At 38.9% G+C, this 13073-nt stretch overlaps 1 protein-coding gene across 1 annotated transcript; it reads right to left on the reverse strand.

Annotated features, from left to right (window-relative positions):
- Window positions 1–1198: 1198 nt before the first annotated feature.
- Window positions 1199–13073, reverse strand: LOC103183848 (pyruvate dehydrogenase (acetyl-transferring) kinase isozyme 2, mitochondrial). Its single transcript, XM_007901559.2, has 11 exons — window positions 12766–13073; window positions 9732–9873; window positions 6945–7016; window positions 5926–6110; window positions 5501–5590; window positions 5166–5243; window positions 4419–4498; window positions 3829–3927; window positions 3363–3473; window positions 3126–3239; window positions 1199–2346 (listed from the first exon to the last, which is right to left on the reverse strand). Exons 1-11 carry the CDS (start codon window positions 12881–12883, stop codon window positions 2203–2205), a joined length of 1233 nt encoding a protein of 410 aa, XP_007899750.2. The 5' UTR covers window positions 12884–13073; the 3' UTR covers window positions 1199–2202.

Below are 13073 nucleotides of genomic sequence, written 5' to 3' on the forward strand. Positions count from 1 at the left end.
ACAGTCATGGACTGAGTGACCAATTTTTTTTAAGGAATTGTTACCCCCACAAAAGCAATCTGCCAATCAACTAACAACTGGGTTTGTACTTACTGCTAAGTAAACATAGGCATGTGGCGTAAGGAAACTCGCCCTGACCAGGAATCAAACCCAGGTCTTTTGTTTGCTAGCGAAGTGCTCTATCCACTGAGCTATAGGACTACACAATGGAACATTACAGGTTTGGATAATACCCAAGCTTCATCCTCGCTCTATACAGAGTCAGTGCATGTTCGAGATGGCCTCATCACAAAGCAGAGACCTTTTGTGCCAATGATGCTTTCGTCCATTGAAAGAGTTGGGATTACACAGGTGCGTTTCAATGGTAGGAAGTGTACAACCACTTGTGGGCTAAAAGGAAAGTATTTCTGGTTGGGTAATTTCTTGTACGTAGAATAATCTTATACTCCACACAAATGCGAGATAAAGATCTCACAAACTGGTTCCAGGCCATTTAAGTTCTAAGGGTGGGGAAAAAAAATTGTAGAAACCGATGCAATGAATGGCTACACTTATGTTTGGCTTTCATCTTCCTATGTGTGGAGGACATTCTAAAGCATTCAACACTGCTGGCTGGGCATCCGAGCTGGTACAGGGAGCCAAGGGGGCTTTATGTGCATGGACATAAATAGCACTCAATGATTGGCATTGCTTTCCTTTGCTCAATAATCCTTGCATTTGATATAGCACCTCGTTACATCTTTGAGACGTCTCAAAGCACTTTACAGAATATATAATATGAATTAACTATATATTTTGTGAGCAAAATATAGTGAAAAGGATAATTGACTCAATGTCCCCAATGTGAAATTTATGTGATTACATATGGTTTAATTTTTCAACATCCAAACTAAGAAACATTAAAAAGCCAGCAATAAAATAAAAATATTTTAAATTTTATTTTTGAAATGATTACCAATTGGCAGTGCAAATTTACAAAAAAACACATCTCGACAATACTAAAACAGACTTTGACAAAGAAGGGAAAAAGAGATAAGATTACAAATTGATGGCAAGAAAGTTTGTATGTTGGATACAAATATGTATCAAGCACAGTGTACCAGAAAATACAATGAGGAATCAGAGAACGAGAGATTTGGTTTGTATTCTTATAGCAATCTAACACAAAGAATAATGCCCCTCCATTATTTTATCTTCACTTCATAAAGTTGTTTGTAAATCAACCTTTCAAAAAAAACAACTAATACGATTGCAACAAAAGGCCAAGACGCTAACACCAGCTAACGCTGAAGCTTACTCGAAGCTCAATAATCTGAAAGGCAAATTACTTCACATTCTGTTACTTCAAAGAACTTTGATAGTTTTACATTTAGTTCATAAATGCTTAGACACATCCATACAATGAATACCCACATACATACATATATATAGTGTACAGATTTTTAAAAAATGTCAGTCACTTGTGGAATCGACTTGTTAACATGGCTAAAAATAGGTTCTCAATTATTGAGGTTTAATTCACAGTTTCAGGGCAACTTAACCATATGTGAAGGGCGAGCCACATTTTAAAATCACAGAATCAAAAGTTTTACAGAGAAATACATTTAAAATGGTTTGCGAGTAGCACTTTAAATCTCATATCTTATTGCAGAATTTCTTAAGATTCTGGTTCAAATACCAAACTGGTAATTTGTCTAATTTCGTTTCATTTTCCTTCTTCTTTGCAATCACTGGAACAATCACTCTAATTCCTTTGGCTGTGTTTCATTAAATGGTACAGTCTTTCAGCAGTCACTTTGCCTTTAAGCCACATTTTATGCTTATAACCTGCAATCCTTACCTCCTAGATTCTTAGCTGGCTCCAAATTCTGACAGCTTCTGAAGCTTAAAACAGCTTCTAGATTTACAGTGCCACTTTAATTTACTTTTCCCCCCTCCACCATCATTTTGGTAACAATTTTAGGGCAAAAAGGGGGGCAAAAAGTTTGTTGTTATGAACCACCTCCAGGCTAATGATTTTAGATGATTCTTCACTACTGAAATTCCCACTATTTTACTTTGTAAAGAACCACGATGTCTTCTAAGATCGAACGTTGTGGCCGACAGTCAAATTAAACCACTTTCAGCTGCACCTTAAAGTGCAAACTGGGCATCTCAGTTACTTTGCTCGCTTCCATTGCCTTGAGCTCAATGGTCTTTGATTCACTGCTGGACTTTGTCCACAGCCATGTTCTTTGGATCGCTGCTGGGGACGCACCAGTCATCAGCTTCCTGGATGTGTTGGTAGTGCCGCCACGCAGATTTGTTATAGACCGGCAGCCTCTCCACAGAATCTTTAGATAAAGCCTGGAAAGTACACAACAAATTATGAAAAGGCAAAACAGAAACCCATCGCAATGAAGACTTAAATGGGTAATTAAAGGTTGAATTGAATAATTCTTTGCAACTATTTAATTTTTGAATGGGAATATCAATAGGAACAATATATTCCATTGGAAATAAGTCTTAAATCCCCTGGTATGTAGCACAACGCTTTGTGAATACATAGCCAGAACAGTGAACAATTCTCATATTCTTTTAATGATTAAAGTGAAAGCATAATTAAATCTCTGTATTTCTTTTTACTTAAAGGAATGTACTGCAAAATGGTGTATTTTACTATACCAACATCAAGTATTTTGACTAAGTAAATTACAGTCATAACATTCCATTGCTCAGACTTTAAAGACAGCTATTGAAGTTTACATCAAGGCAAGCTCTCATTTCTTGTTCCATTTCAAGATAAATGTGGTTTCTGTAGTTCTTTTGATTTCATGCAGTAATTAATATTCAAGGCTTTAAGTCTAATTACGTGAAACCATGAAAAACAATCTCCAGTGTCCATCGCTTGAGTCTGCATCTCCCACAAAATACAGTAATGTAACTATATATCTTACAAAATAATATGGTCACTTAATCCACGGCTGTTTGTGGGACACCTCTGTGCGCAATTGGCTGCCTCGTTTCGCCCACAGGATATACGATCAATTCACTTTACAGTATATTCTGTGAAACGCTCAGAGACATCTCAAAGACATGATAAGGCGCTATATCAAATGTAACGACCATTATTAAAGAAGAATTACCTTTAGGTAAATGACAGCATCAGTCCCATAGCCTTCCATCGAATAGAGCTGCAGGTCTCCCTGGAAGTACTTAGCGTACAGTCGTGAAATAGGCAGCCCATAGCCAAAACCAGCCTGCAACAAAACAAAGGTAATTATGAAACCCAGACTTTTAGACATTGAAATGTACTGGAATCTTGTTGTAACACACAATAGGAAACGAGCACTCAAAATAACTCTTATGTAAATAATCTTTACCAAAGGTGCTCCCCCTGAGCTGCCCAGGTTTGGCGTGGGAGCTGTAGTGTACATATAGCTGAACAATCGATCTATCTTACTGAGGGGGACACCACCACCTTTGTCGCTCATCTATAAAATGGAAAGATTCAATGTTAGGACATCAAATGAAACAAGATGTTTTCTTTTCTCATTCTTTCAATTGAAATGGTGTAATGAAATAGATCAAAGAACTATTTTGTTGCACTATTATGATGGCACTATGACGAATGCAATGCCAGGTTTCATCTTCAACTTAAAATGAGGAAAATTCATACTTGTGGTGTTTGTTTCTGAGTAATCTCGTACAGTATTTTAGTGATATCTGAAGATGAACAGCACAGGAGTAACTGTAAATCAGCATGGATGTTGAGTTTCTAGTCTGGATATTCTGTTTTGCAAATGTCCACATGTAATGACAGAAAGTTACAAGATGAACGGTCTTCACCTTAATTGTGACGTCTTCTCCACCCAGAGCAACTCTTACTTTGATGGAAGGAAGACGAGGACTGGATTCATGACTTTCCACAGTAGCTCTCATAGCATTCTTGAATAAAGAGAAATATCACTCGAGTTATGAACTTCATTACCCCTTACTAAACCCAAAAAACATCCATTACTAGAAAACATCCATTACCGAATAGGGAGGGTGAAAAAAAATTCCACAAATAATGTAACCGACTGCATATCTGTGTTTAATCACTACATTCCTGATATTTAATGTTACACATTTTTCTGCAGTATGATACGTACCTAAATCTAATAATGCAATTACATCAATGTGATTTGTAAGGCAGTGAGCAATCCAGAAGAATTATCAATCACACAAATATCAAATGCACGTCATGGATGTACAATATGGCAATATAGAGGACTGGAAGAGGACAGAATTTGATGCGTACATAATTTGTAGAAACACATATACTCTGCTGGATCTACACCGGTGGCACCAAACAATGTGCAAACTCTTTCGATCGATCGAGAAATAAATTTACATTTCAGGGAATCAACAAAGCATTTTCATAACTAGTTCCTTACTTTGAAAAGTTCGAACAGCATGTGGTAGAGATGCGATGGCACATAAACAATATACACCGGCTGGTTGGAGCCGTTGACAGCTGAAAGTAAAACAGATATAAAAGATTTCCTTCCTTAAATCTTTATGATGTACACAATAAGCTCGTTATCTCAAAAGTTAAATGCCCCAATAGGAATTTAAATCTTTTGCACTTGAGACTAAGGGTTACTAACAGTTAGGCTACAAACATGTGGAAAGTACATTTGCAAATTAAAGGCAAATTAATAATAATAATCCTTGCATTTGATATAGCGCTTTTCACATCTTCTAGACGTCTCAAAGCGCTTCACAGAATATGCTGTAAAGTGAATTGACTGTATATTTGTGGGCGAAAATTAACTACAAAACAGAAGTTTGACATTCCTTTATTAAATCAGTATCCTTTCCTAGAACTTGCAAAATACTGTTAATCCATTTAAAAATATTTAAATGCAAAGCAGCTCCAGAACTAATGATATAAAATCTCACTAAGGGAAGGGGAAACTTTGAATTCAGTTCAAATAAGCAGTCCTGTGATCCTCTTGACTTTAATTCGTCACCTCTGAGCTGAGGCATTGGCGTCTGCAAGGCTATGCAAGCGTGGAGTGCATCACAGCAACGCCTAATCTTGTCTCACCTGATTTCCATACCAGTGTAATATCTAGCCAGACTGTCTAGACAATGATCAAGTCTGTGTACAGATTGCAAATAAGGTTTAGCTGAATTACCGTTGTGTTCATCAGTTTCTAGTGCAGGAGAGTCCATATAATACTGGTCACAGAGCAGTTTGGCACTTTCATATGCATCTGTGAAAGACAAACAGTTGGGAGGTCATCCTTAGAAAGATACTTTAAGCAATTCTCAAGAACTACACAAGAAATTCACCGACAAAAACAGTAATTTTACTTTCCAGTAAATCCTGTGGAGCACATCTAGATGTCCTCTTGATGTGAAAGGCGCTATATCAAGTGCAAGAATTACTATTAAATTCTTTCTGTGCTTCCAAGGATTCTGGTCAGTTATAATGAAATATAAAAATAAAACAAAAGTGAAAATATCTTACCTCTAATAACATCTACTACCTTACAGTTCGGATCAATACCACCGATGTGTTTAGGATGAGCTGGATTTGTTCGGCCATCAAAAATGAGCGCTCAGGAAACAAAAGGAATTCAAAATAGTTAGAAGTTGACATGTGACTGAAATATCAACTTTTTTAAAACTATTCAGCAAAATAAGGAATTAATTTTCTATAATGCAATCCTAAGCAGGAAGAAGCTACTCAATTTGGCAAATATAGTGAAATTATCAGGATTAGCAAAATTCTTTTTACTAAAAGAAAATAGTATAAAAGTAGTGAAAATCAGGAGAAGGAAATTTCGATGAATTTTATGGATGTTCTGCCAAAGGAAGAGGCTCAAAGCTGTTTCAGTGTCTCTTCTTGAAATGGAAGCGTGGAGGGCAATCTGTCTGACTCGCCACACTTACTGTGCTGGTTGATGAGCATTCGAATGGAAATGCGGCTCATGTAGAAGCGATCAAGGAAGTACTGCACGTTCTGACTGGTCATGTGGTCTTCTCCAAACGATTCTTTGTACTCTATGACTCCCTGCGCCATCGTGGGAACAACATCATTGTGTCTGTTCCGGATTGTAATTAATGCATCTGTGAAACTTAAGGTAAAAACCGAACATAAGGAACCAACCCTTTTGCGGCATTGTACACAAATTTAATTTAAATTTAGCTTATTTAATTTGCCGGTGCCTTTTGTTCACCGAATGGATCAGTCTTTGACTCTGTGGCCCTATATTTTAAGACTAACCGCAGGAATTTTGCATGGCCATCCCATTAAACGTGATTTTTAATTTATTTATTTTTATGGCCTTTCCACACAAAGGTTCCTGTGGTTAAATTAAACAGGCAAAAAAAGTTAAGAGTGACACAGGATATAAAAACAACAATGAAAAACAAGCCCATGAAATTTGCTTAGCAAGATGAAAGACACATTTGGTATTTGAATGCAATTGGTGCCAAAGTACATTTGGCATAAAGGTAATCAATTTACTGTCTCAAGTTAACGCCTTTCAGTTACTAATGCTAGAATAAATTTACTCTCTATCTGCCAAACCAAAATGTAAGCAAATGACAACTATAAATACCATAGCCTGTTCTGAAAGATATAATAATTATCCTTGCATTTGATATAGCGCTTTTCATGTCTTCTAGACGTATCAAAGCGCTTCACAGAATATACTGTAAAGTGAATGACTGTATATTTGTGGGTGAAATGCAACAAACAGCCAATTGCACACAGCAGTGTCCCACAAAAATCGTGGATTGAAATGACCAATTTATTTTTGTTTTTTTTGAGGTATTATCAGGCGTGTGGAGTAAAGAAACTTGCCCAAGTTTTCACCCTGCCGCGAATCGAACCCAGGTCTCTGGCTTGCAAGGTGAATGCTCCAACCACTGAGCTACAGATACGAAAGAAATATCCACACACTTACCCAGATAAAACAGTATGATCATCAGCGTTCTTGGTGTAGAACTCAAGGATATCCAAAAGACTTTGTATGTACCTGAATCAAAATAAGCATGATTCCACATTCAGTTTCGCACAAATCATACTGAATATAAAGTAAACAAATTAAGTTTCTTGTAAATGACGAGAATGTTAAGTTCAAATGGTTTCATCATTAAGGACCAAGTACTCCCATTGGAACTGGATTTCCTTCAAAGGACTCAATACCTTTATGACTAATACTCATATATATATATATATATGCCTTCAGGGAAATATGAGGCAAGAGCATGATAAGGTGTAATATTACTTGCCAATTTAAGCTATGTTGCTGATGAGGCACTATGAACAATACTGCTCAAAAGAGAAGGGTGGTGGTAGGTTGTTTACCTACATAAAATGAAGCAACAAAACGAAGAATGATAGAGAGGAAGGGGAGTTTGCTTTTTATTTATCGATCGCAATGCAGCCAGTCTGGCTTCCACTGAACCCAACAAGAGGCAAACAATTGTGAAAGTCTATTGTATGATAGTACAGTATATGGCTCTTATGATCTGACCCAGGGTAATTTGAAATCTTTCACCACATCAACTGTCTCTATTCCCAACCTGCTTTCTGCAGAATGTTAATTGACACAGGGTTCATTGTTTTTCAGTCTTCTTGCTTTTTAAAGCCAAAGAGATCCGAAGAAATCCCAAGTAACGTTTTTAGTGCTTCACCAGGCTGTCTGGCACATTAATGACCTGGATGTATAGATATTTCATTTGTACTGCAAGTTGTGCAGTTACCATTATTCTGAAATCAAAATTTCATGCACAAAATAGATGAGCATTTTTTTTTCAAAATCTAAACCAGAAAATATTTAAAGGAGACATTTGGACAAATGCATTTAATATTTCATAAAGCATTCTGTATAGGAGGGGGGAAGGGTTCAAAGGAAAATCAGTCTAATAAAGAAATTAGCAATGCCATGCTTTTGCCACTTCAGGCCCTGAAATTGTTGAGCAACTGTGGTAAAAATTTAAAACCATACTTCAGATAGATATTTGTTCTGCAATTGACCGATGGATATCAGAGAAAGTGTAAGACAATCAGGTCTTATAGATCCTGTTTTGTCACAAGTCTTGTATCTTTCCCAGAGTACTGCTTGTGCCATTATCTATATTGTAAACTTATCTGGAAGTTCAAGGCATTCATATGTTTGCAGCTGACTGACACAGTGACACAAAAGGTTAAGCACACTTTCAGCCTTTGATTTCCGTGGCCAGTATTGAAACTACAGACTAATGATATTGGCACTTTCCGTTTTCTTAGATGGGGTGTGTTCTAAAGTAAAACACGTCTAATCCAAAGATCAACTGGATACTAGGCCATTGCACAAAAGGTCAACATGAATGAGATTAGATCATGTCTGCAGTGAAGTCCAACAGAGTAGCTTATGTGAGAACTAGAAATAGCAGCAATACAGTCAGTGCAAGTGCTCTTTTGAGGTTTGAATCTAGTAACATGAAGATAAAACTCCCTAACACAGTGGTTGACCAACAAAACAAATATTCTTGATTGAATATTTCTTGATTTACTCCCTAAACTTTGGACAAGTTTCCTTACTCCACATGCCTCTGTTAATGGTAAGTAGAAACTGGCGGATCGCTTTTCTGGTGGTAATTACCTCTTCAAAAAAAGAATAATTTGGCCACTTGATCCACAACTGTTTGTGGGACACTGCTGTGTGCAATTGGCTGCTTGTTTCGCCCACAAAATATACAGTCAATATATTCTGTGAAGATGTCATGAAGATACGATTAGGCGCTATATCGAATGCAAGGATTATTATTATATAATTACTGTTGCTACATTGGGGTTTGTGGCCCTCAGCCAGTTAAAATTTGTTACAAATTCTGCACGGCCACATTATTTTCCTTGTCCCACAGAAATACAATTCTTGCAATTAAAAAGCTGGTTCTATGTTCTCCAATGAAGCTCTGGCTGTACATATTAGGTCTGTACTGAATTATCTGGTATCTTCCAAGTCAGCAGTTTACTAGTTCTGTGCCTCTTGTGGTCTTCTAGGTCAAATAGCCTTCTAACACAGCATGCACAGCTAACATGTTACAGTGCCTATAGCTTGAATAATTGAAGAAATCCCATGTGGTTCAATAAAAACTGTGCAACATAAATGCTTCAGAGATCACTCCTACTCTCAAAGGGTTAACATGAATGTAATTATCAGACACTGCTGTCACAATTTAAGTAAAAACACCAGAAATAACATAAGTACTTGATAAACAAACTGAAGTGGGACAATGTCACAGAGCAATTGAGATTGTCCAGCCTGACAACTTGAAGCTTGTTCAACTGGAATATGAATGATATTTTGTATCATTGCCACAGGTGGAAATACTGTACAGAGGTAGCTGATCACAATAATTTACAGGCAACAAAAATCAGCGTTTGTTGAACAAATCAGAGGAAAAAAATGCTATTAATATCCTATGAAAAAAAATATTTATATTCTATTTCTGACATACAATATTTAAGAAACCACAAAAAAGGTAACTTGTGACTTGAAACTAATGCTTGCATTTGATATAGCGCCTTATCATATTTTCGAGACTTCTCAAAGCAGCATTTTCTCTCATCTCAATATTATCTTCAGTTTTGCAGTGGTTACTCCCTTTCCCCCTGGCTCAGGGTCGACCCCGTCACTGTCAAGTGTTCCAGGATGATACCCCGGGTGCAGGGCGCTATATAAATGCAAATTGTTATTACTCACCAGCTCTGGACTAACTGAACGGAGGGTGTGCTGAGAAGCCGGTCTGGGAGAAGGTTGATCTCCTTCATAATGTTCGAGAGTCTCACAGGCAGCTCCTGCCTCAGGAACATAAAGGAAGTCTTCTCGCAGGCATTGGTCGAGCCTAAGCAGATAAGAAATCGACACGGAACAACAATGCTAAGTATAAACATGCACGGTCTGTAGGGAATCCTCCCAACAGGAAGATATCCATGCCATGGACATGGTGTGTACTCAGCTGGTGCTTAGTTTTCATCTCAGATGCTGTTATTTAGCATCTGCAATGCAGCGTGTTCGATTCCCTGTGGTACCAGTGGGTAATTGTCAGCGGAGAGAAGACACTCGAACAGGAAAAATAACACTAAAATGATGAATCTCTCTTAAAAATGCTGCTGTTTACTTTTCAAAAATGCCTTGGAAGTCTATTTATAGAGTGCCTTTCATTTCAGGAGGATGTCCCAAAGCACTTAACAGTACTGGCTGGGCATCCAAGCTGGAAGTAGGAATTGAGGGGCATGGGTAAAAGAAAGATGACCATAAGCATGATCAAAGAGGTAGGTGTTTAGATGAATCTTGAGGCAGTTATCTTCTAATGCAAAAATGACCATTTACATACAAATATAGTACTACAGTTCTGGGTGATGGTACTGACATTGGGTGGAGAATTTCACAGGCAGGAGAAGCAGCATGCACAGCTTTGCTAGTGGTATTATGTGCAAAGAATACTGAGCTACAGCAGTGCTGGTATTCCTGGCACAAATGGAGGTTTGGCCTAGCAGTTTTCAGCGTTGTTCGAGACATGACTGAGGCACAGCACTGAGGGCCTAGACAGATATCTCTGATGCTAAAAGGGCAGATTTGTCTCTGGAGAACATGGTTAATCATAGTCTTATATTAAAAGCAATCAAAGCAACTTTTTTTTATTAGCAATTAACATGGAATAGAATGCCACCTAGTATTCTTTTCTGCAGTTATATTTAAAATGGTCAACAAGGAGCAGATAGATACAGATTTGACTAAGGCAAGAGACAGAGATGAAATTGGGAAGGACAAGTTTAGGGGTACAGGGAGAGTGCGGGGAGTGGGATTGAATTGGATAGTTCTTTTCAAAGAGCCAGCACAGACACGGTGGGCTGAATGGCCTCCTGTGCTGTATAATTCTAGTGTGGTGATCAGTGTTCTTCAGCTGTGATTGAAAAAACATATTTCTAGAGTTACATCTATGATTGTTGTTTTAAAAATAAATTGATAGCTTCTTTTCAAAATAAAGCATAGAAAGGGTCTTACGCTACTTTAAGCATGCCTCTGTGGGTAATTATTTTTATTTATGATAGAGGCACGTGACCTGTGAACTGTTGAAAGGAGAGGCAAATCATCAGTGGAAAATGAGAAGATGACAATACGTTTCCAGTCTTATCAAGTCTTTCCAGTATTAAGTGTTTTGGTCAAAATTAAAACAGAACTTGGAAATGGAAAGAACTTATTTTTCAAGAAAATATCTCATTGGGGCTGCTGACTTCGCGATTGTTGTTTCCTGCACTGTTTTGCTGCCTTCACTTCAAGCTCCCCCATGTAAAGTCGTGGCTGCAAACATTTCTTGGCTCAGAACTCAGGCTGATGTAACTAACGCATGTCTTGCAAGACAGCTGAGAGGGATCAACACAGTAATACAGTGACCTCCTACTAATGATCCTATTGGTGCAAAGGATTGGACTGAGATAACTGCTTTCCAGTGTTTATATTTGGGCTCAACAGAAAATTGTAAAAGTGAAAGTCCTGAGTGAACTTACCACTCTATAAACAACAAGACTATATTGTATATTGAGCGCAAAAAAGCCACACTCTTACTCACGTTTGGTGTTTGTGTGAATACAAACACAATTTTTAAATTTAAAAAAGCAAGCAATGCACTTTACTGTCATGTTATTCACCACAACATAAGCAGCAGGTAAAATTAATACACTGATTGGCAGCTTTTCTCTTGACACCAAGTAGATAACCGTTCAGTGGGTAAAACACATTATAAATGAAAATGCACTATAATACAACACTGCAGTAAACTCTCCCAATAGTCACTCAACCCCTTTCACACACACACCTCGCGCTCTTCCCCTTTCTCTCTCCTTCCCCACCAATATCGCTCTTCTCACCAAACAACAATTTACATTTATACAACTCCTTTCATGTCAGGAGGACGTCCCAAAGCGCTTCACAGAATATACTGTAAAGTGAATTGACTGTATATTTGTGGGCGAACGCGGCAGCCAATTGCGCACAGCAATGTCCCACAAACAGTCGTAGATTGAAAATGACCAATTTATTATTGTTTTTGGAGGGATTATTATTAGGCTCTGTGTGGAGTAAGGAAACTTGCCCAAGGTTTCGCCCTCTGCCTGGAATTGAACTCAGGTCTCTCGCTTGCAAAGCGAGTGCTCTAACCACTGAGCTACAGGACTCCACATATAGCGCCCTACACACATGCTGGAGTCTTAAGAGTGCTGAGTAGCAGAGCTTGATGTTGAACCAGCGGGGGATGGGATTGTGATCTAAAGACAAAAAGGGGTGGGGGGGTGTGGTCAAAGCACAGGGACTGAGGGTGGCAGTTCCAGAAGGTTGGGGCACAGTAGATGAAGGCACAGCTGGGTGGGGAGGTTGAAGGAGGCACAGAGAGACCAATATACAGTAAACCCCACCCCCCATCCCCAAAATAGTTACTCAACTTCACAGTATATCCTGTAAAGCGCTTTGGGACGTCTTAAAGACGTGATAGGGCGCTATACCAAATGCAAGGATTATTTATTTTATTATATATTCCCCCAATCCCCAATACCCCTCAAACCCCCAAAATCCCCCTTAACAACAACATGCATACAGCACCTCTCACACAGGGTAGCGTCCCAGAGCGCTTGACAAGAGTATGTGTGTGCGGGGGTGGTGGGGTTGTCGGGGAAGATGGGGACCCCAAAATCCCCCCGAACAAAGACAACCTTCCAGGACCTTCCCCCTCCATACTCACCGAAGTCCAGGAACTGCTTGATGGACAGCGGCGAGGGAGAGAACTTGGAGAAATGGTCGATGTGCCTCGGCACGTTGGCCAGAGACGAGTTCTTCATCAGAAAGCGTACGAACTTCATCTCTCCCTCCTGCCTGTCGGCCCGGGCTGCCCGGTCAGTCGGTCGGTCGGCTCAGCGGTTTCGTGGGCTGAAGAGGCGACTGAAACAGCCTCGAAGCTTCTGGGGCATCTCCAGGCACCAAGTGACGCCGTTCGCGCTGAGGTGACAGTCACATGACTCTCCCACTCCCCCACAACACCCCGCGCCCCTC

Source organism: Callorhinchus milii, unplaced genomic scaffold, assembly GCF_018977255.1.
Source record: "Callorhinchus milii isolate IMCB2004 unplaced genomic scaffold, IMCB_Cmil_1.0 Scaffold23, whole genome shotgun sequence".
In the NCBI taxonomy this organism is placed as follows: domain Eukaryota; kingdom Metazoa; phylum Chordata; class Chondrichthyes; order Chimaeriformes; family Callorhinchidae; genus Callorhinchus; species Callorhinchus milii.

Bases quoted from the DNA above. Each gene is read 5' to 3' on its own strand.
- LOC103183848 (XM_007901559.2), bottom strand. From the start codon at position 12,883: ATGAAGTTCGTACGCTTTCTGATGAAGAACTCGTCTCTGGCCAACGTG. The intron at 9,874-12,765 runs GTGAGTATGGAG...TTATCTGCTTAG, and splicing joins CAAGCAGTTCCTGGACTTCG to GCTCGACCAATGCCTGCGAG. The intron at 5,591-5,925 runs GTAAGTGTGGCG...TTGTTTCCTGAG, and splicing joins AATGCTCATCAACCAGCACA to CGCTCATTTTTGATGGCCGA.